Below are 21144 nucleotides of genomic sequence, written 5' to 3'. Positions count from 1 at the left end.
AATATTCATGCTGGTTTCTACTGGAGGATTTGGAATTTTAATAGTTTCCTTTCTTTAAGTCTAAGTTAATTCATGTTATAATTGTATGTTCTTTAATACATTGCCCTGTGTATCTCATGCCTTTTTAATTGCGAAAGTGATGCTACTAAGCTTACTCAGTCTGAAATCGTTTCCCTCCCTGCTAAAAGAGTTGAATGGGGTTCTGTGAAGGATGCTTTATTTATTAAACTCTCGCCTTGCGTAAGCTACTTTGGAGGGGAAATAGCTGTTAGCTACTTGTGCTTCTGAACCCCAATCAGCCATACTCTCATTCTGCATAGCCCTGTAAATCCTCCCTCACCGTTCCAGCCCAGAATGTACTGGAGAAAGGGAGAGCATCAGAAGTTGGCAGCAGATATGAACCAAAAAGAGTATTATCATCCCAGACAGATGTTAAAAGCTCGGTTACAGGCAAAACAGACAGTCTTATTACAGCTTGAGTTGTGAACAAGACTTATCGGAAACATTCCACTCCAACATAATCAGGTCCCAAATTAATGGTGCCTTGCTGAGATCTGTGCAAGGCACTGCTAATTCCCAGTTAAGTGCCCTCCGACTGGGATAATGACAGCACAGACCTAGGATGGCTCCCTCATCTCTTTCCTTCTGATTTTCCAACTGTGTCCAATATTTCAGGGTGCCTTCGCCTAGTGGTGCTTGCCACTTTGCTAATGATGCCAATGTGTGTGAGAAGCAAGTGTGTGTGTGGGGGGGGAGTACCTGGGTGCTGTATTTGGAGAGGACTCAAACATCCTAAAAACAGACTCTCCTCACCCACATAGGAGTAAATGTCCCTTTAGCTCTGGAGTATTGAAAACTAGGCCTGCTCTTTTGATAGCGTCTAATACCCTGTGAATTGGGAAAAATACAGAGAAGGGCAACAAAAATGCTTAGGGATATGGAACAACTTCCATGTGAGGAGAGATTAAAAAGACTGGGACTGTTCAGTTTAGAGAAGAGATGGCTAAGGGTATATGATCGAGGTCTATAAAATCATCATTGGTGTGACGAAAGTGAAGAAGTTACCTCTTCACATAACACAAGAACCTGGTGTCACTCAATTTAATTAATAGGCAGCAGGTTTAAAACACACATAAGGAAGTACTTCCTCACACAGCACACTGTCAGCCTGTGGAACTTGTTGCCAAGGGATGTTGTGAAGGCCAAAAGTATAACAGGGTTCATAAAAGAATTAGATAAGTTCATGGAGGATAGGTGCATCAATGGCTAGTAGTCAAGATGGTCAGGAATGCAGCCCTGTGCTTCGGGTGTCCCTAAACCTCCAACTGCCAGGAGCAGGGACTGGACGACAGGGGATGGATCACTTCATAATTGTCCTGTTCTGTTCATTCCCTCTGGCACATCTGGCACCAGTCACTGTTGGACGACAAGATTCTGGGTTAGATGTACCATTGGTCTGACTTCTATGAAAAAAGACAAAAAATATGGTTTCACATGAGAAACATAGTGCCATAGACTAATGCCTCATTAGGAAGCCTTTCACAGCTCCTGCAAAGCTACCAAATGTAGTGATCCAGACTGGCACACTGTCCCATGCATGCATGAAATAGAGTTCTGTGTCTCCGTGTCCTAGAGACAGTGCCAGGGAGAGAGGGCGAACTTGTTAGCATGTGGCCTTGGCCTGGTTTTGTCAAGCTTGCATCAAACCTACTTGGATCGGGGGGGGACAGGAGAGACAAATGCAGAATTGCGTCCATATTTTATCAATGGATATCAATTCTCTGCTTCTAGATAGGAAAGGCTTAAAGGTCAAAAATGTGCTGAGTTGATAGATTCCGATAGAGATGGAACATCAAGGCATGTCTTTTTAGCACACCTTGTTAAGAGCTGGACCATCATCTTTACTTATAATTGTTACCTCTTCGAACCTCAAGCTTTTCCCAGGCTTCAACCACTAAACAAAAAGATATCTTAGACCCAGGAGAGCTGTGCACCCAAGATCTGAACAGAGCTCTCTGCCAAGGCTCAGCGTTTCTGTGGGGTTTGCGACTGTAAGCCTGGGTAGCTGGAAGTTTGGAGCACTTACGGTTGTAATTACAACACACAGTTGCGCACACAGCCACAAGGGCGTGCAGCTTACCGGTGGGTAGAGCCCAATAGCGTGTTAGGCACTTCACAGACAAGTAGATGTTGTCTGTGTTTCAAAGGGCTTAAATTGGAGTAGTGGGTAAGGCAGAAGGAGCAGGGAAAGGTGACCAAGTTCTATGGTTATATGGGTTGGGAGAGCCTGTCTTGAAAGATTCATTCTTACGGTTCAGGGATGTTGGGAGTGGCAACATTCCAGTTGTGAAGGAACAAGGTGATTCTGACAGACGGTTGTAATCTCTTTGAACGCCTTGTAACCTGGATGTAATGCTCCCTATCTGTACACTGCTTGACATACATACATTCACACCCTGCATATAGGAACAATTCCGAAATCATCTTGGAGCCAATCACCGTATTACAGAACTTGTTTAAACTCACAGACCCTACGAAAACTTCAAGCAAGGGTATTCAAAGGGTCATATATTTTCCCACCCTGTTTCCAAGTCTTGCGCTGGTCAGCCCCATGTTCAGACAGGAGCACTGAATTTTCACACTATGTGGCCTCTGATTCAAACTCAGGGTCCTGGTTCCGTGCTCACTTACACTGGGTGTGAATTGGGAATGACTCCACTGAAATCAGCAGAGTCACTCCAGCGTAAAACAGATACAAGTGAGAGGAGAATCAAACCTGCAATCTGAGTGTTCAGGTCTGTTGGAAACTGACCTAGTCTGAGCAGGTTTCTACAAGAGAGCAGTAAGTGGGAAATCCCTTAGCTAGTATCCATCAAGCCTTGCATTGTAACTCTGAACACAAGGAGCATGGCTTGGGCACATCTCAACTGGAGACCCCACCTTCCTTAGCCAGGTGTCTTCTGACATGTAGCAGGATGGGAAGGTAACTCCTCTCCCTCTTCCTTGGGGCTCTGGAATTGCTGCGTTCAGCCCTAGGCAGCAAGGAGTAATACTGCTGCTTTTGTCAGTTTCACTCCTATGCAGTTCTAGGCTGCTTGCTGGTGATTGCTTCTAAATTACTGAGCATTGGGGGCTAAGGAGGCGGGGGGAATAGAACTGTATTAAAACCTGGTATTCTGTGTGCCCTCAGTGGCTCAGTGCCCCGTCTCTCACTCTGTCTTCCTTTCCTGCTAGACTCTGGATGGGCGCATAGTGGTGCGCAGCCATGCCCGAGTGTCCTCCCTGACGCTCAAGGACATTCAGTACACGGACGCTGGAGAATACGTGTGCACGGCCAGCAACACCATCGGGCAAGACTCCCAGGCCATGTACCTTGAAGTGCAATGTAAGTATGGGCAACGGGCTCTCGTCTGCGAAGCGGGCAGTAGTGATACCCTAAGGAGCGGCTCAGGTGGCCGCAGGACATGCCGTCCCAAGGCTGATGCCTGTTAGATGGCAGTGAGCCGTGTTCTGTTTCAACAAAGGTCATGGGAGCCAGCGCAGTCCAGAATCAGTTTCTGGGGTGAAGAACCAGCCATATTGCCTTTTGGGAAGACAAATAAAGCAGGGTCAATCAACAGTTCTGTGTGCACAAATGCAGGGCCCTGGGTCCTCGGCTGGTGTAAATCAGCACCACTCCAGTGCAGGCCCTGAGCTGCATCAGTTTACACCATCTGGTGACGTGGGCCAGGTTTGTGCCTCCTGCAGGTAGAGCTAGGAAGCTAATTCCTCCTCAGTCCTCTTGCGCTGGCTTGGTACAGCAGGGCAGCTGCTGCTCAGACCTTCCCCCAACTCTGTTTTTGGCCTAACCGAGGCCTGGCAGGACTTGAGCCCTTTGCTCAACAGCCTCCACCCACGGTATCATCCCCTTTGGAAGTGCTGTCTGAGCCGCCGGAGGCCATGCGCCGTGGGTGAGTGGCAGGAGGCACGCGCTGTCCCCTGGACACGTAACGAATGCGCTGTCTGCTCAGCCTCACCCCCAGGAGTTGAGCATTCCCAGCACTTGCCAGCCCCAGCTCCTTTCCCCTGCCAAGGCCCAGAGCTGGATGTCCTGCGTGGTAGTACAGAGCCCTCGCTCCAGGCAGGGGGACTGGGCTGGGGCAGGGGGACATTTATGGCTCCAGTTGCCTCAAGTGACGCTGTCTCTGTTCCCAGATGCCCCCAAGCTGCAGGGCCCTGTGGCAGTCTACACCTGGGAGGGGAACCAAGTGAACATCACGTGCGAGGTGTTTGCTTATCCCAGTGCTGCCATCTCCTGGTTCCGGGACGGGCAGCTGCTGCCAAGCTCCAACTACAGTAACATCAAGATCTACAACACCCCATCAGCCAGTTACCTGGAGGTGAGGAAAGGGGGCTCTCGGGGAGGGGATATGAACGTGCAGCCTTCATGAGTTATAGATTAATGTTTGTTTATGGCACCGAGAGCCCTGGGGGGAGGCCTCCGTCACTCCGTGTGGTCTGTTGCTGCCCCGCCTGTAAACAGAGAAGCAGCATTTCCAGCCTCTAGTGACAAGACGCTATGGCCTGGCCTGTGGCAGGAGCAGAGATGGCTCACCCTGGGCTAGGAGACAGGACCATTCCAATCAAGGGCTGAAGAATGGATTGCTAGCTAGTGGTCAGAAGTGTGCTTGGCTGCAAACCAGTAAGAGGCACGTTCCGTGCCCTGAACAGGTTGCTGTCTAAACGTCAGACAAGAGGGAACACGAGAAAGTGACGCATCGTTGTAGGCAGGGCAAGGAATCAGGAGGAAGCACCCAAGTTACAAATGTCATGGGATTGTTATTCATTTATTGTGTCTATCCTGGTAGTTCCCAAAGGATTCAATCAGGACTGAGGCCCCGTTACGTTGGGTGCTTCACAGAGCCCTAGGAAGACGCAGTCCCTTGCTCTGTATCTCGGGACGATATCAGGTGTCTCCACAGATGTACAGTCTCTCCCCCTCACTGTGGTACATGTGTGCGTCATTGTGCTGTTTGATTAAAGGAGAGAGGGTGCAGGAGAGGAGGAGATAACAGGGCAGGAGGCTAAAGAGGCCCCTGTAAATTGAGCAGCCTGTGGAGCTTAGGCAGAGCCTTGTCTTCAGCTTCTCACCCATCGCCACAAGGCCCCTGAGCAACCTGTCTCTGATGGGCTGATGCTCAGCATCCCTATTTTATGGTACCTTGGTATCTCCTCCTTTCGTAAAACCCAACGGGGATTGGGGAATTTGGGCTTTGAGATCTGGGCGCATCCTTAAACACCCCCCTCCCCATCCCTAAACATCCAGGTGACCCCGGATTCCGAGAATGACTTTGGGAACTATAACTGCACTGCAGTGAATCGCATCGGCCAGGAGTCCTCCGAATTCATCCTTGTGCAAGCAGGTGAGTGTCCCACACAGCCCCGTGATCCACTGACGGGCAGGGGGCTGGTGGGATGCACAGAGAGGCACTTACAGTTGTAGCTCGCAAGTTCAAAGGCCGTGTGGATCCCAGGAATTTTGTCTCCTGCCCCGTTTTTGGAGGCGGCTGCTTTTTGCCTGAGTAGGCCTTTATGGCACCCTTTATGGCACTGGTGCTGTGACAGAATCTTGCTCTTTGGCTTTTAATAGCAGCACCGTGTGTATGGGCTGGAGCTGGTGAACTATCCTCCGTAAAACATCCTGCTGCCATGCAGAAATCCCAGAGCAGCCCCTGCCAGCTAGTCAGGCTTCTCCACCTGCCTTGGTAACCAGACAGGCTGGGAGGGGCTCCACTATCCTGAACTCAGAGTGCCCCCGATAATTAATTCACCCGGTTGCCATGGAAACAGTTAGGAATGCTCCAGCTGTGCATTCAGATGTTCTGTGAGGAAGGCCCGAAGCAGCAGAATGGTCTCCAGGGCGCACGCATAGCCATGTGCAGGCTGCATTTATTCATCGGAGGAAATAAGTGACCAGGAGGGAAATGCTGTGAGTCTCTTGTCCCTGATGGGAGGGAGGAAATGAAAACTCCACAATTCACAGAGAACCTATTTGCCTCCCAAGAGCCCCTGTAGCAAGCTTGGGTGAGGACAGGGTCCCCCCTGTGGGTCTAAGCACAAGGCAGAATGCAGGCAGACGTTTCTGGGATCGCCACAGATACCTTCTCTCCAAGGGCACAGGCTGTATGGACATTTGCTGCCTGCCCTCTCCACATCACTGCTTATATTTCCCTTCCTCCCCCAGATACTCCGTCCTCTCCTTCCATTGACAGAGTGGAGCCTTACTCCAGCACTGCCCAGGTGGAGTTTGATGAGCCGGAGGCCACCGGTGGGGTGCCCATCCTCAGGTACAAGGCGGAATGGAGAGCACTGGGCGAGGAGGATTGGCATTCCGGGTGGTATGATGCCAAAGAAGGTAGGGTGCAAAAAAACATTGTCCCTCTTAGCATCTCAGGAGTCTCTTGTTGTTTTTGGAGTGTGATAGTTCCCCCCTCTAACTTCAGCATCCGTTCTAGGCTCTTCGGGAGTCCCGAAATGGAATCCACACCCTGGTCAGGTGTTGGTGGTACTAAAATCACTCCCACTGGTATGCAGTGTATGCCTTCAAGCTCCCCTGCTGTGTGCTCTGTTCCTGCTGTTCAGCTGTGCAGAGCCCCGCTGCTTACAGGATCAGAAAACAATAGCGTCAACAAAGACCTGTTGTTATTATGTATGTATTTATTTGTAGTGCGGTATCACCTGGATTTCTCAATCAGGGATCAGTCCCCATTGTACTAGTTGCTGCTCACATGTGAAAAGACAGTCCCTGCCTCAGAGAGCTTGCAGTCTAAGTAACTGAGAGCTAAGCAACAGAAATAGCATTGTGCTCACCTGATCTTTTCATTTAAAGCCAAACCCAGTTGAGTTCCAGATCCAGTTTTCCCTGGGTCAAAGGGTCATCAGACTGGTTTGCAATAAGCTCATTTAAGAGGAAGGTACCACTGTGCTTCATAGGAAGGATGAATCTGGGCTGAGAGACATAAAACAATCTATATACCTGGGGGTTGTTAAGGAGAAGCCTCCCTTTTAAGCATCGGCATGAACTCCAGCTTTAACATTTTTAATGGACCTTCCAGGTCATCTGTCGGGGACATTCCTTGGGCAGCTCAGCACTAAAATATTGTTCATTCGAACACATTATTTGGGAATATAGGAATCACCATGTTCCAATTAACCCAGTGCCCTTTCCCTAACAGTGGCCAGTGCCAGTTGTTTCTGAGGAAAGTGGGGGAAACCCCATGGTGGGCGGATGTGGAGTAACCTGCATGCCTGTGAAGGTCTCATCCTAATCTCTAATACCGAATAATCAGATTAAGACCTAAAGCATGAAGTTTAATATCCCTCCCAAAGTTTTTTGTTAGTGTTAACTATTATAGCAGGATATTCTTTTTCTCCATACAAACAGGGCCGCCGAGAGCGGGTTCAGGCCCCGGAGAAAAAAATTTTTCAGGCCCCCCAGCTAGGGCGGACCAGCTAAACAGGGCCAACGAAGCTGGGCCCCGGGCCCCCTTCCAGACCGCCGGGCCTCGGTAATTTGTACCAGATTCCCCCCGCACCCCTCGTCGGCCCTGCATACAAATGTATAATCCCCTTTCAAATCTTGCACAGTTCTCTGCCTCAATGACATCCTGTAGCAGTGAATGCCACAGTCCAGTCACTTGTGAAAAAATATTTCCTTTATTCAGTTTTGAGTTTGCTATCTTTTAATTTCATTGAACATCTCCTTGTTCTTGTGTTGTGAAACAGGGAGAACAGAAGTTCCTGGTCTGTCCCGTCTAGACCAGTCATTATTTTATATAATTTTATCAAGTCCCCTCTTCTTCGTCTCCTTTCTAAGGTAAATAGTCCCCGTCCTTTCAACCTCCAAGGCCCCCAGTCATTCTCATTGTTGTTCTCTGTACCCTCTCTAGTTCTGCAATATCCTCAAGGCCCTTCATTTTCAGTATTTATTTGGTTAAAATTTCCCAGGAATTTAAGTGTTACAAAAATTTAAAAAATGGATGAAAATCAGTGCAAAAAAAATAGTGTTACGTTTTTCTGAGTCAATATCACATTTAATATTGGGAGACGGGAAACCAGAATAAAAGCAACTAATAGAGAAAAATAAAGTATTGAACAGAAAAGCAGTTTCATGCTATGGTTTATTTAATGAACTGTATATTAACAATACATGCACATATGGGCGCACGTGTATATTTATCTGCCACTGTATTGCCTTCCTTTAACAGACAGCCTCACATTTACGCTTAGACTAACTTATTAACAAACATGTCTTCCTAGCATAGTGTATTGCATTTTCTTTACATAATCAGTATTTTCATATATTTGGTCCAAAATTCAGGTGAAAATCAGTAAACACTAAAAAATAACTTGGTAAAACCTGGGAATTTTTCAGTGAAAACTTAAAGAATCTTAAATACCCTGTTCGAGATGGGGTGACCAGCTCTGCACACAGGACCCAGATGAAGCTGCCCCATTAATCTGCATAATGGTTTCATTTATATATATTGGTTTGTACCTCCTGCCCAAGACACTCTGTGCAGCGCTGCCATAAACTACAAAGAGCGACCAGCCCGCAGAATCTAAATTCCCTTCCCCCCAAGAGGTGAAACACCCATCAAATCCTACAGCATGGCGACTGTCTGTGCAAATCTGTACACCTTATAGTGCCCCTGGAGTCCAGTAAACCAAGACGGTTTGGCACTGATGGGGCTGGTGGAGGGAGAATCTTGTTCCAGAGGGTTCTACCACCCGTCCCATAGGTGTTATTATTTGTATTCCCATAGCACTGTAGGGCCGTTGCCCGCCACAGGAATCGCATTGCCATAGCTAGAATCATGTTTGGTTTCTCCATTTCTTCCTTCCTTTCTGTGAAGTGGCAATAGATTTTCTTTAGTTCAGACAATAAAAACCTCACTCAGTCCCCCCGCCCACCTCTCTCCTTAAGCTATGTCTGAGCCTCACGGCTTGATTCCTGAGGGAGGGTTGCAGCCTGTTCTCTTGCCGGAGGCTTGGCTCCCAGTCAGTTCGATAGGAGTCGAGCAGACAGATAGCTGTACTGCTTCTCTCGCATCGATCGCCTGCGCCTCCGGGGTTTCTGCTTTTAAATTGTGCTGTGTCAGGAAGAAGGGAAATCTCTCCCCAAGGTGATGGCTCAGGGTCATGCAGAGGCTGTGGTATCTGGGGCAAGGCGAGGAATCTGAAATGATTCTTGTCAACCTTTGAGGTGGGTTAGGAGTTAGATGATATGTAAAACCTCTAGGCTGGCTGCAGAACCTCCAGTACCACCAGCCTGCAAAGCTTAAACCGAGGATCTCATGATACTGTAGACAAATGGCAAATTGTTTTCTTGGCCCCGACTTCTAAAGAATCCAGCATGTGACAGTGTGCTCTGTGGGGTCTGATTTCCCCTTGAGGCATTGCTTGTCCCTGCTAGTATTGAATACTAAGTTGCATGATGCAACAAAACACAGCCTAGACCCTACAACCAGAATCTTGGGAGGTTTGTAAGGAGGGTGAGACATTCTGCCTTGCATATGGCAAGCAATGGCCCACAAACAACATGAAGTACAAACCCTGAGTGCACATGGAGCAGTGAGCCATTCAGGTGGAAAGCAGCGATTTTTCCCAGAGCTTTTCCATTGCCGGGATCCTCTGTCTGATGGCTCGCCCATCCAGCACATCACGTTTATTCTTCTCTGCTGAGCAGAGATGCACTGTGGCTGCCTTGACAAAGCAGCCTCCCCTGCGTATGTATGCTCCCCAGCATGCAGGAACAAAGCTCCTGTTCTCACTGCAGGGGCACATGTTGATTCTTTCTCAGTGACTTGCACTGTTTACAAGCCCAGATGTCAGACCTTGAGCACTGCACATGGATGCAGGAGGCGCTAAAGGGGTAGATGGGAACACGTAGGATCCTGGAGTGTGCCAGGCTCTTGGAAGCCAATGCCCTAGAGATGTCACATGCCCCCACGCTGTGCAGACCCCTTGTTCTGTCTGGGGGGAGAGCAGTGGCTTTATTCCGCAGTGTGGTTAAACGTCACGTGAACGATTGTGCTGCCACATCTGCTTTCCCAGTTCCTCTGTCGCTTGCCTTGCTTTGGCTGCTGATGGAGTGTCTCTGTGAAGCGTTCGGGGAGCCACTCTCCAGCAGCTGAGCAGCACTGGGCTCTGTGCGCTCTTCAGCCACAGCCCCGCATCGGGGTATGTAGGATCACTCCTCGGAGAGCCCCAGTGACTGACAGGTGCAGCGGTTGCTCCCCTTGGTGCTGCTCTGGGCCTCACCTCATCCCAATTCCTTTGAAAGGCGCAGGCGGCAATGCTAGCCCTGCAGTCTTTGCACTAAACTATCCGCAAAAGAGGGTGGCTTTGTTCCTGGGGCTTTCATGCAGGGCCAGGCACAGCCCACGCTACGTGTGTGCACCTGGCATTACAGAATATACAAATGGGCTTGTACTGACTGTCTGTTCAAACCCCCACTCTTCCCTTTCTCCCCCCGCCCTCTCGTTTCTACAACAGCAAACATGGAGGGCATTATCACCATCATGGGCCTGAAGCCAGAGACAACCTATGCCATCAGACTGTCAGCCGTCAATGGCAAGGGCCTGGGAGAGATCAGTGCGGTGTCTCAGTTCAAGACCCAGCCAGTTCGTAAGTAAACATCAACCCTTCCCCCCTCCCTTTGCCTCTTTGGTTCTCTCCCTGGCTTTCCCCAGGGGATCCCCGCTGTGCCTGGGCAGTGCCTCTTTCTCTTGCAGGTCTCCGTGCACCCTTTGCAAAGTCTATTGAGCTTTTGTGATTTTGTCAGATTCCATCATTAATATTTTCCCTCTTCCAAGGGTGGGATTTTGTATTGGGCCACACCCCCATGGTTGCAACAAATGTTCTACTCTCCAGGAGACTTGGGCAGCAGGCAATCAGGCATTTTTATAATACAAGCAAGCAGCCCATTGAGAAGGGCCGGGTCTCCCAGTTGAAGCTACAGGGGTTTTTTTGTTGCTTGGTGGCTAGGGGAGGAATCGGGTGGATGTCAGAGAAGCTGCCATGAGAATGAGTTTGAAACTGCAGGAGGGAGGAAAGGTTATTTCACTGCGCCGCTGTTTGCTCTGTTAAAATGTTCACCCGCCTTGCCCTGAATCATCTCCATCTGTCAGTGGGATGCTTCTCTGCAGCCTGGGGCCTCCCCTCCCCACCTCAACCGTGAGCAAAAATCCCTGGAGCCAAAATCAGGTTTGATTTTTGGAGGGGGGGATGGAGTGCGAATTCTGCCAGCTGGGAAAAAGAGGAAATAATGACATTCCATGTGCATGGAGCAGCATACTGGAGCCAGAAGGGAAGAGCTGATGTTTGCTTTATATGGAGCCTTATATCTGACCCCAGCCAAGGACTTAAGATCCTCGGTCAGTCCGAGTTGACTCCTTGTGCATTCCTGCCACACTCCCGCATGGCGTTCGATGTGGTGTTCACCCCCTTCACAAGGGTGCGCCTGAACATGTCCACATGCATCTCCCGCTCTCCTGGCTCTGCTCAAGCTAACGACGCTTTGCAGGCGCTGTCAGGAGTTCAGAGCTGCCTCCTCCGTGATGCTCTAGCACGCTGCCACTGATCGTTCTGGAGCCCCTCAGAGTTTTGCACAGTCCCATAGGTAGCCACACTCCTGATCACCCTGGCTATCAAGCCCAGCAGCACTGAACAGTGCAGCTTGTACAGAATGGTGCAAGCAGCGTGTTCCAAGAGAACCCAGTCCCATATGGCAAGCCAAATCCTGTATTACTTCTCACCTTGTTGCAGTAATCCCCTTGTCTGACCCCTCTCCACTGAGTACAGCACCTGTTGTTTTGAATTTCCAGCTCCATGGTCTCTATCACCTCCCTTCATCTCTTTGACATTTTTGTTTTTGGGTGTATTTCTTTTCTTTTTGTCTGTGTTCCATCTATGGAAAATCGCAGGCATTCCTCGTTCACGTAAGTGCCTCTCTACATCTCTCTTTCTTTCTAGCCATCCCTGGAATGCTCCCCTAACATGCCCTAGCTCTAGCATTTAATGTAGTTTTTTCTCCCTCTCCTTGTCCTTAGAAAAAAGTAGCTGATACTAGGCATCTCCTAATAACACTGACCCTAGAGTAGCCATTCTGTTCTGCGTAATGTGGCTCTCTGTTGAACTGAGCTCAGAGGCCTTTTCCCTGTTGTACAGCATGCAATATCAAAGGTTTGCCACTTGCAAGGATTTTTTCTAAAGGTAAGGGCGCTGCTGGATCAGCAGTAGCGGAGTGGAGTAGCAGAATGTTTCTAGGTTAGCACTCATTACAATTTTTCATGTTTTCATGAACTTTAGACATTCAGAAAAACAAACAGCAAAGAGCTTCAACATTTAAGAAGGTTTTTTTTGTTTTTCTGCCAACTCATGAATTTTCAAAAATTCTGCATTTTTTCAAAATTTGGAAGTAAAGGGGGAAAATTTTTGAGAAAATGTTCACAATTTCCCCCCTCCTTTTAACAAGCTCTATTCTTAGTAGCACTTACAGTCCTCCAGCAATTAAATGGATTGCAGCCACTTTCCCTTTAGTGCACAGACATAGCTCCTTCTCCACCGGCACAAATCCAAAATTAACTGAAGAAAATTAATGATGGGTTTGATGGGTTTGTTTATTTAGAACACTTTGGTTTGTCATCCAGGCTTAGTCAAAAAGCGTTCATCACATATTCCATAGCTATTCCTGCCTTTCAGATTAACAGCATGGCAGTGAGGAGATGCCACTTCAGCTGGGTGAGAATTGCAGTAGCAGCTGCTTGCTGTATTACGACATACTCCCTTCTGGTGAGCTGATCCTGTGGCCAGAATTCTAGTGGCAGCCTTTACTGAGCTGTTACCACCATGTTTGTGTTCTCAGAAACTTGCCAGAAGATATTGCAGCTCCCGAAAAGTGTATCAGTAGATATATGTTGTGAAATTCTGGCTTCACTGAAGTTAAGAGATTGCTGTTGACTTCAGTAGGGCCAGGATTTTACCCATAGGATTCTTGAGTTATTGGTGGTGAAATACTGTGGTTTTATAGGAAAATCAAAGTTTGGGTAGATCACTAGATAGATCAGTGGGTTGACTAACACATAGCTAGATAGATATGTATAGAGGTGGCTGATAGAATTTGAGATTGTACCAATTACAAATAGGATAAGGTCAATGGGAAGAAATGTCTTACCTATTGTGATTCCTGGACATGCGTGCAGTATTCTGCCTACATTGTTTGGCACCTATAATTTTAGCAGAAGTAATTTATACCTCATATAAAGTTAATCACAGTTAGTATTATAGCCATCTAGCAATTGGTTTGGCAGCGTGTTCTGAATTGGACAACAGAAGTGATATGCTGGGGAGATAAAGACACAGGCACTTAGCTCTATGATGATGAATGCCATAAAGAGAGGGGGGAAAATGACTGAATTATGCAGCAAAAAAAGGATATCAAAAGCCATGCTCACAGTCATAGCTCCAGATGTGGCAGCCAAGCCACATGCACATCATCTGGTGACAATTCTATGGCTCTTACAACAGCAGAGTTAAATCACACCTGTAATATGACATTTTTCACTATGTTTTAAAGAATGGAGCCATCATCTAGAATTTGGTTTTCTGGACCAAAATGTGTCTTCTCCTGTTAGATGGGACAGAGCTGCAGGTGCCCTGGCATGTCAGCTGATACAGGCTGAGACGTACTGCTCATGGAGTTTTCACAGCTTAATCTGGACAAATGCACCACCTACCTCTTGCAATGTGATTGTTGGAGCAGATGAAACTAGAGGAGATGGTGATGGGAGACCAGGTGTGAGGAGGAGATGTAAAATGATTCGTGGAGGTTGTTCCATGTGGGGGAATAGAGTGAAAGAAGGAGCAAAGCATAGAGTGATGAGAGAGCTGTCCATCTTGGTCAGGACAGCTGTTGGGTTCTCCTGTAGGTCATTGTAGAAACACCCGTGGAAATGATGATGGATGACCACAGAGACTCACCATGGTGCAACTTTATAGAGAGTAGGTAAGGCAGGCTGGACACAGTGATCTGTCCTGTGATTATGTAGACAGGATGGCTGGAATCTGTTGTGGGGATCGAATACCTGAAAGTGGACAAAATCTAACCAGAATAGTGATTTAACATGCTCTTACGTTAGGGCCCAAGTCTACCACCTTGATGGTGAGCAGCATGTACTCACACAGGCCACCCCACTGTGTCCATTGCGACCACTCTGGGTAAGCACCAGATGCCACTTGAATCAGGTGGCAGAATCAGGCCCCTGATAAGGAATGAAGATCAGGCTGTGAAGGGCCCAGTGCCTCTAGGGAGCTGAGGAAGTTAGAGCAGACATTGGACAAGCTTGCTTAGCAGAAGAGCTCTGAGGGATTGGAGCATCATTATTGCAATACTGTTTCCTTTTCACTCTTTTTCTACCTGCTCCCATCCCCTTCTCTGCCATCCCACCTTGCTCTGAATCAGGCTCAGAGTTGCCCTCCTGGTTTTCAGGACGTATCATGGCTTTGCCTCAGCCAACTTCTCCTGCCTCTGAACTGCTCCTTCCACCTCAGCCTCCTCCCTGACACATCTCCCTTGACAGTGGCACTCCATTCACTAGCACCACCCTAGTTGTCCGAAGCCCTGTCTCTGCCTCTTATACTCCTCCATCTTTCAATCTCTTTGCAACTTTCCTTTCCTTTCCTCCAGCTTACAAGAGACTCTGATGTTCTCTGTGAATGTGTGCGTGAAGGCGGCTCCATAAGAATACACCATATTGTATTACCTCAGGGGCTTTTGAAATGGTTTGATTTGTTCATGCAACTGATGGAAGATCAGACCAGGAAAGACCCTCTGGGAGTCAGCAAGGTTTTGGGATGGAATTTCACACCAGCTTTGCTCTTCTAAATTATTTGGGAATATTGTGGCAAAGGGAAGCCAAGGGAATACTTTTGGATGTATGTGATGCACTGAGGTTCCTTGGAAAACATGGCACAGTGCTGCCTCCTCGGGTCTTGGGCTGGGGGACTCAGCATTGTAGAAGGAGTAGCAGAAAGGAGGCTGAGATTGATGCTGAGGGCTACAATCTCATGCTTTTTACTCGTGCTGAATAGGACTTTGTTCCATGAGTAGTCTTCATCAGCCTTGTCCGTGCTAATATAAACACATAGCACGGGGTACCTAAAACATTTAATTACACCATTTTTTGAAAACTCCACACAATTTCCCCTAGTGACAGGAAATGAGAAAAATAGAACCACACCTGACAGATGCTAGTCACAGTGAGTAAAGTTTTCAGAAATGCCTACATGACCATTGTAGCTTTGTTGATCCCAGGATATTAGAGAGACAGGGTGGGTGAGGGAATATCTTTTTGTTGAATCAGCTTTTGTTGGTGAGAGAAACACCCGGTGAAGAGCTGTGTAAGCTCGAAAGCTTGTCTCTCTCACCAGCAGAAGCTGTTGATCAGTGAAGGAGAGCTGCACAAGAACTTAAAAAGACTAAGATAGAATAGTCCTGACATCAGTGGAATCACTTGTGGAGTAAAGATGGTCTTCCACATGAGTAAAGATATCAGAATCTGGCCCTCAGTAGGAAGGCAGGAAGCAATGGCTACTTTTCATGCAGCAGTTTTTCAGACAGAAAGTGAGTCCTGCAAAAAGAATGCTGTAAGCACCTTAGCACTTATTTTTGTAGGGGACTGTGTAACTGATTTGCATGATGATACTGACATAAGATTTTCAGGTTTGCATATGTTTCTTAAATTTAAAGCAGATAACGAAGACTGTCTTACTCCTGACAAATACATTATATTCTCTCAATCCTGATAAATAAGTTAATTCAAGTTAAAGATCACCAGTTTCTGGACAATTCTTACATTGCTACTCAGCGGGAAGAGGAACAGAAAACAGTTCCGTTTCAATATCTGCTGTTCTGAAGATGCCCCAGGAATAGTAGCCAATGCTCTTAGTCCCAAGTGCCCCTTTTGCCATTTAGATAAGTTTGCAGAAGCAAAGATAGAACGCTTCAAATCATCATCATCATCTTGGTTTATTCTTTGAAAGCCACTGAAAACGTAATTGATGCGAAACTTAGAGCATATTTTTAAACTCCAGGAGCAAACATGTTGATAGAATAACAAAACATGTTTAAGTTTGTCACTATTTTGTCCTGGGGTTATGAAAATATTTTGATGGTGACACCTCTCCAAATGTGCTGCAGTGAGTCAGCCAGCCCTAATTAACCATGAAAGAAGTGAGACGGTAGCACTTTAAATGGCTTGTGGTTTGAGGGGCAGTGTGGCAATAATGTTGATGTCCTCAACCACATCTTAAATGAATGAGTTTAAAGAATTAAAGAACAAAACAAACCACTTTTAGCTGATTGTTGCGGCTGGGTCGTATGAAGAACTTCCAGCCAAGAGCAAGCTTATGAGCCGTGCGGCTGTGTGGGCCTGATGAGCAGAGAGCTATTTCAAGGAGAGGCGTTGCACCTATAATACAACATGTTTGACATCTTAGACCACCACTGATATTCTAAGAACTTTTCCAAGTGGATTGTGGAGGAAGCACCATAATGTTACATGAATACACCCCCTAAGAAGAGCCAGTGAACAGAGAGGACAGGTGCAGATTATTACATAGTTATTGCAGATGCCACCCTGACTCCCTTGGCCACTAACACCATCACACTCCATGTGGGAAATCTCATAAGGCAGCAGTAGCCTATGGGCATTCTTGACCAGGTTGCAAGGAGCATCAGGATTACTAAATCATACAAAGCAAAGCTGTTTACTGTAGCCAGTTCCAACCTATTCAAAAAGATTGATCCCCCAATCCATGGACATCAGTGAGACTGAGGACTGTCCAAGGTGTTCAAGCCAGCCTTTTTTCATTAATCTAGTGTATACCTCTTGAACTCGGAGTGAGAGCTGCAGCTCTGTGTGCGATAGAGCTGAAGTCACTGGTCAGATCCCTTACAGGACAATCCGGTGAGCTATGGAATTTTCAAGGGATCAAATGTGAGCTTGGCCATTGGACGCCATCCAGAATTCTGTTTGACGCCTCTGTGCCCAGTGGGTTGGAAGCTCCCATCTTGGCGCTAATGCACCCTGTATTAACACATCACATCAGGAAAAGCTGATTCTTGTGCCTTAGAATAAAGGGGGACATGCTAATAAATGGGACATGTTCTTAGACAGCAAGGTGACCTTCTTGACAGGTGTCTGCTGTGTGAAGTTTGCATTAATACATTAAAGTAATAGAGCATTAACAGGGCATGTAAGAACAAAGCTGGCCAAGGCCGGATGTCTAAAATTGAAAATATTTAGCCACCAAATTAGGTGCATTCTGTTACAGAAAGCATCAGTGATCAGGACCTGTACTGTGATACCATTAACCAACAAGCCCCCGCCCCCCCCCCCCCCCGCGTGATCCCCGAAACCATCTAAACACAGCAAGCAATTTCCCACTTTTTAAAAAAGTATCCGCTATCAAAATGTTGCCAGATGGAAAACAGACAATCTGCTTGATAAAGAAGATACTGATTGCAGTTTGGAGAGAGTAAGGGGAATAAAGATTGGAGAGCCAGTATTGTTAAGATTTGTCACTAAATCTTTCCTCAGTGATTGAGTTGATAACCTTTAGAATTTAATTCCTTGAATGTTACTTCTTAATTTGCTGCATCGCTGGGGAGCGAGAAAGAGAAAGTAGATAGTCATGGAAAACCCCTAAAACAGAAAGATTTTGCTTTTGTATGACTAATTATAGATTATACTTACTATACATTTTGGAAATTAAAAAGAATAACTATTACTACATTTACATGCAGAGAAATCTGTGTTAACTGTAATCTCATGGTTTGTTGAAGTAAATCCATCAGGAATAAATGTGGAAGGTCTCATATGGGTGGATTTAGCATACCATTTGAGGAGTAAAGTCTAGTCTGATGTGGGGGCCACAGCATGATTTCTTTCAAGAGACTTTATGGACAGGAATGCTGGAGTTGCATTTTAGTACCAGCCAAAACTCTGTTTTCTTGCTGAGAATTTCTGTTTGAATGTCAAAGGGATGTGGTTTTGTAATGCCTGCTGTTGTTATGATTGTGTGAGGTGTTTGCTTTATTCTGGCGATTAGTGAGAAAAACAGTTTCTCCCGAACCTGAAGGACTATGGGCCCCCAGATCGTTAATAGTGTAACAGTGCACACACGGATTGTGGTGCTGGAAGGATGTCTCTGGTTTGGTTTGTTGGTTGTACACCCTCGAGCCCCCCAGACTCATTTTTAGCAGCATCTCGCATAACTGTTTGAAAACAAACATGAGCTGCGTACTTGCCTCACACGTGCTGCTTCAGTTCAAGGCCCTCGAGCTTCTGGCTGCAGTGCAGGTGGGGTTCAAAGGGGAACTAAAATGCCTTTGTTTATGCCTTAATTTAAAAGAACAACATGTCAATGATCCCTGACCCATACAAGGATTAAAGATTACAAATAAATCCAGTTTAAGACAAAATAAAGGATGACACTAGTTTTCACTACTCTGTATCTGCAAAGACCCAAGTTCAGGATTCTGCTTCCCTTATAACACTTGGTCACATCCCTCATCCTTAAACCAGTGGAAGGGGACACATGTCTCTGTCCTGCTTTGTCTCTTATCAATGGAATTGACCATTGCTGGCATTTACAGGGCCACATTCTGCTCTCAGTTACATGAGGCCTGATGCATTGGCCATTATCTCCATTGCAATCCATGGCCGTTGGTTTGGGCTCATGGCGTACAGCTGGAGCAACTTAGTGAAGTAAGTGGTGTTCACTGGAGATGCAGTGGGGAGAAATTAGTTTACGTTAGAGGAACACAGGCCTTGCAAGATACAGAGCCTGTCTGTTTCCCTTTAACAGAAGGCAGCTTTGTCTTTCATTCTCCTCTCCTTATGCACAGGCTTGTCAAAAAGCCCTTACCCCAAAGGGATCCTACCATTTCACACTTTCCTGTTTTCCTTCCTTTGGCTGCATTTAACAAGATTTTCTTCCCCCTTTCACATTCCGTTCTCTTTCTTTAGCAACTCCTGTTGCCCCATCCGCCCATTTCGCAGACAGTGAGTATGAAGGGAGCCTTTGCTTTGCTTTGCTGTGCTCTGCATGTGTCTCACTACCAGCTGTGGTGCAATCTGCCTAACATGGTTTCTTTTACATGGGCAAAGACTAAACCCTCTCAGTAAAGAGACAGCGGATAGCGCAAGCTGAATTCCTAAGCAGTAGACAGGAAGGCAAATGGGTACTCAACCTTCCAGCCAGATGGAGGAAGAGAAGTCAATAGAAAGATGTAGAGTGAAGTCATTGGGAGTTTCGCCATGGACTTCAGTGGGACCTTTCGCCCCTAGCATTTTGCATTCCATTCCCATTTTGTGGGGGTAGCCTGCTGGTGCAGTCAAAGGGTAGTTTTCTGAGCTCATTCTGGCAAAACAGATAGCGAGAGAGGTTAGCGTCTTAGCCAAAAAAGGGAAATACTGAAATGATCAACAGATAATGGCTGGTGTCTCCCTAAGTCTGATGCTAAGTTGCCTCCTTGGGCTGCGGAAGGAAATAATTTCGTTCTATGCTGTTTGATCCTCTTAAATCTGCATCATCAGATTTAGGCTGCAAATCACACAGGGGTCTCTCCCCCTCTCCCATCTCATTCATGACTGATGCCAGCATGAGAAAGGAGGAGGAATTAAACCCAGGCTTAGCTGCCTACACACCAGCCTGCAGCACTAGCGCTGGTGCCCCATGGGGAAGACTATCAGCTCCTCTGTTTTTTAAAAGATAAGGATGTTACTTGGTGTTATTAAAAAAAAATCTCTCCCAACTGTGGGTCATGCTGTGGCCCCTCTGGCGTTTGGAAACGGAGACTTGTTTTGCTCTGGGTCCACGGTTCCTAGCAATCCAGGCAGGAGTGATGCTGGCATTTGTGCTCGTGCGCTCTGCCTTTCTTCTCTGGTGTGGAGTGATGAGTGCTGTTCATAACATCTGCAAGGGGCTTTGAATCTGTCACTCCTCAAAGATGCCACCTGTGCAATACTTTATTGCTGCTTCTAAGGCCGTTCTTTTTTTTTTCTGGAGAGTGAAAGTGAACTCTGCCCATGGGACCTCACCTCTTTCGATTCTGCCTCGGTTCCCAGTACAGCCATTGTTTGGAAGAATGAAAAGGGAAGGGTATGAACACGCAGCACAGGGGAGTGTAAAGGCACCTGGAGGTCGTAACGCAAACAGCAGAAGGCAGGCCAAGTTCCGTTAGAGCTGAGCTGGTTCGTGTAGCCCTGCCTTTTAGCCCACTGCTGCTTGCCGTATGTGTGGCAATACTTAGGTACGGTAGGGAGGTAAGGCTGGAGGTTTGCCTGAGCCCATTGTGGTGCTCCTGAACTCACTGGCACAGGTATCGTTGAGAGCCGGAGCTCAGCGGGAGTCCATAAGGGACTGGGCAGAGAACACCCAGTCACACTGGATGGGACAACAAATATAGAAGGGATAGAAAGTCTTTTCTTTGGGGCAAGTGGGGGTGAGAAAGAACCATCTCGGAGGAGCAGGCTATCTTCTAATTGTCCACTGCGGGGTCTTTTTGCACCTTCCTTTGAAGCAGCAGATATTGGCCAATGTCAGAGACAGCATCCTGGCAATTCAGATGTTGGTTTAGCCAGAGCCAAGTTTAGGGTGAACATGAGCTGGGTTTCAGAGAATCCCAGAGAATTATTGTTTTGGGTAGAAACCATGTGAAACTGCAGCAGCTTTGTCTGGCTCCTTTGAGATTTGGTTCAGCTCAGAACTCTGAGGGTACAAGCATCTCTGGAAACAAAGCCGTTGCGAAGGTCTGCGGGAGCTCCTGCCGTCTCTGAGAAACACACAGCTGCAGTCACAGGTTCTGAAAACAGGGAAGAGCCCCTTTTTTGTCTGGAATTCTGGTGTTGCAGTGGGAGTGGGGGTGGGGAATCCTAGCATGACGCAACTTACATAGAAACCTTTGTCTAATATTTATAAATATGGGGCATGGATTGTGTGCAGCCCTGACTGTTTCCTCCTCAATAGGCTTCATTTCTCCTTATCTCCCTCTTCCTCTCCCCCCCCACCCCTAATTTTTATTTTCATGCTATGCTT

The 21144-nt window shown here is 47.1% G+C and overlaps 1 protein-coding gene across 9 annotated transcripts in view; it reads left to right on the top strand.

Annotated features, from left to right (window-relative positions):
• Window positions 1–21144, top strand: part of NCAM1 (neural cell adhesion molecule 1) — a 238798-nt gene that overhangs the window by 170457 nt on the left and 47197 nt on the right. For 5 of the 9 annotated variants that reach the window (XM_044997308.1, XM_044997305.1, XM_044997312.1 and 2 more), the window contains exons 9-14: window positions 3235–3385; window positions 4195–4379; window positions 5306–5402; window positions 6224–6394; window positions 10537–10668; window positions 12393–12395. In XM_044997308.1, coding sequence (XP_044853243.1) covers window positions 3235–3385; window positions 4195–4379; window positions 5306–5402; window positions 6224–6394; window positions 10537–10668; window positions 12393–12395 — 739 coding nt within the window. The remainder of the gene's footprint in view (window positions 1–3234; window positions 3386–4194; window positions 4380–5305; window positions 5403–6223; window positions 6395–10536; window positions 10669–12392; window positions 12396–21144) is intronic. The other 4 variants (XM_044997309.1, XM_044997306.1, XM_044997313.1 and 1 more) reach the window with 1 other exon arrangement.

Source organism: Mauremys mutica, chromosome 22 (genome assembly GCF_020497125.1).
Source record: "Mauremys mutica isolate MM-2020 ecotype Southern chromosome 22, ASM2049712v1, whole genome shotgun sequence".
In the NCBI taxonomy this organism is placed as follows: Eukaryota; Metazoa; Chordata; order Testudines; family Geoemydidae; genus Mauremys; species Mauremys mutica.
This window is presented reverse-complemented; position numbering and strand designations above follow the sequence as displayed.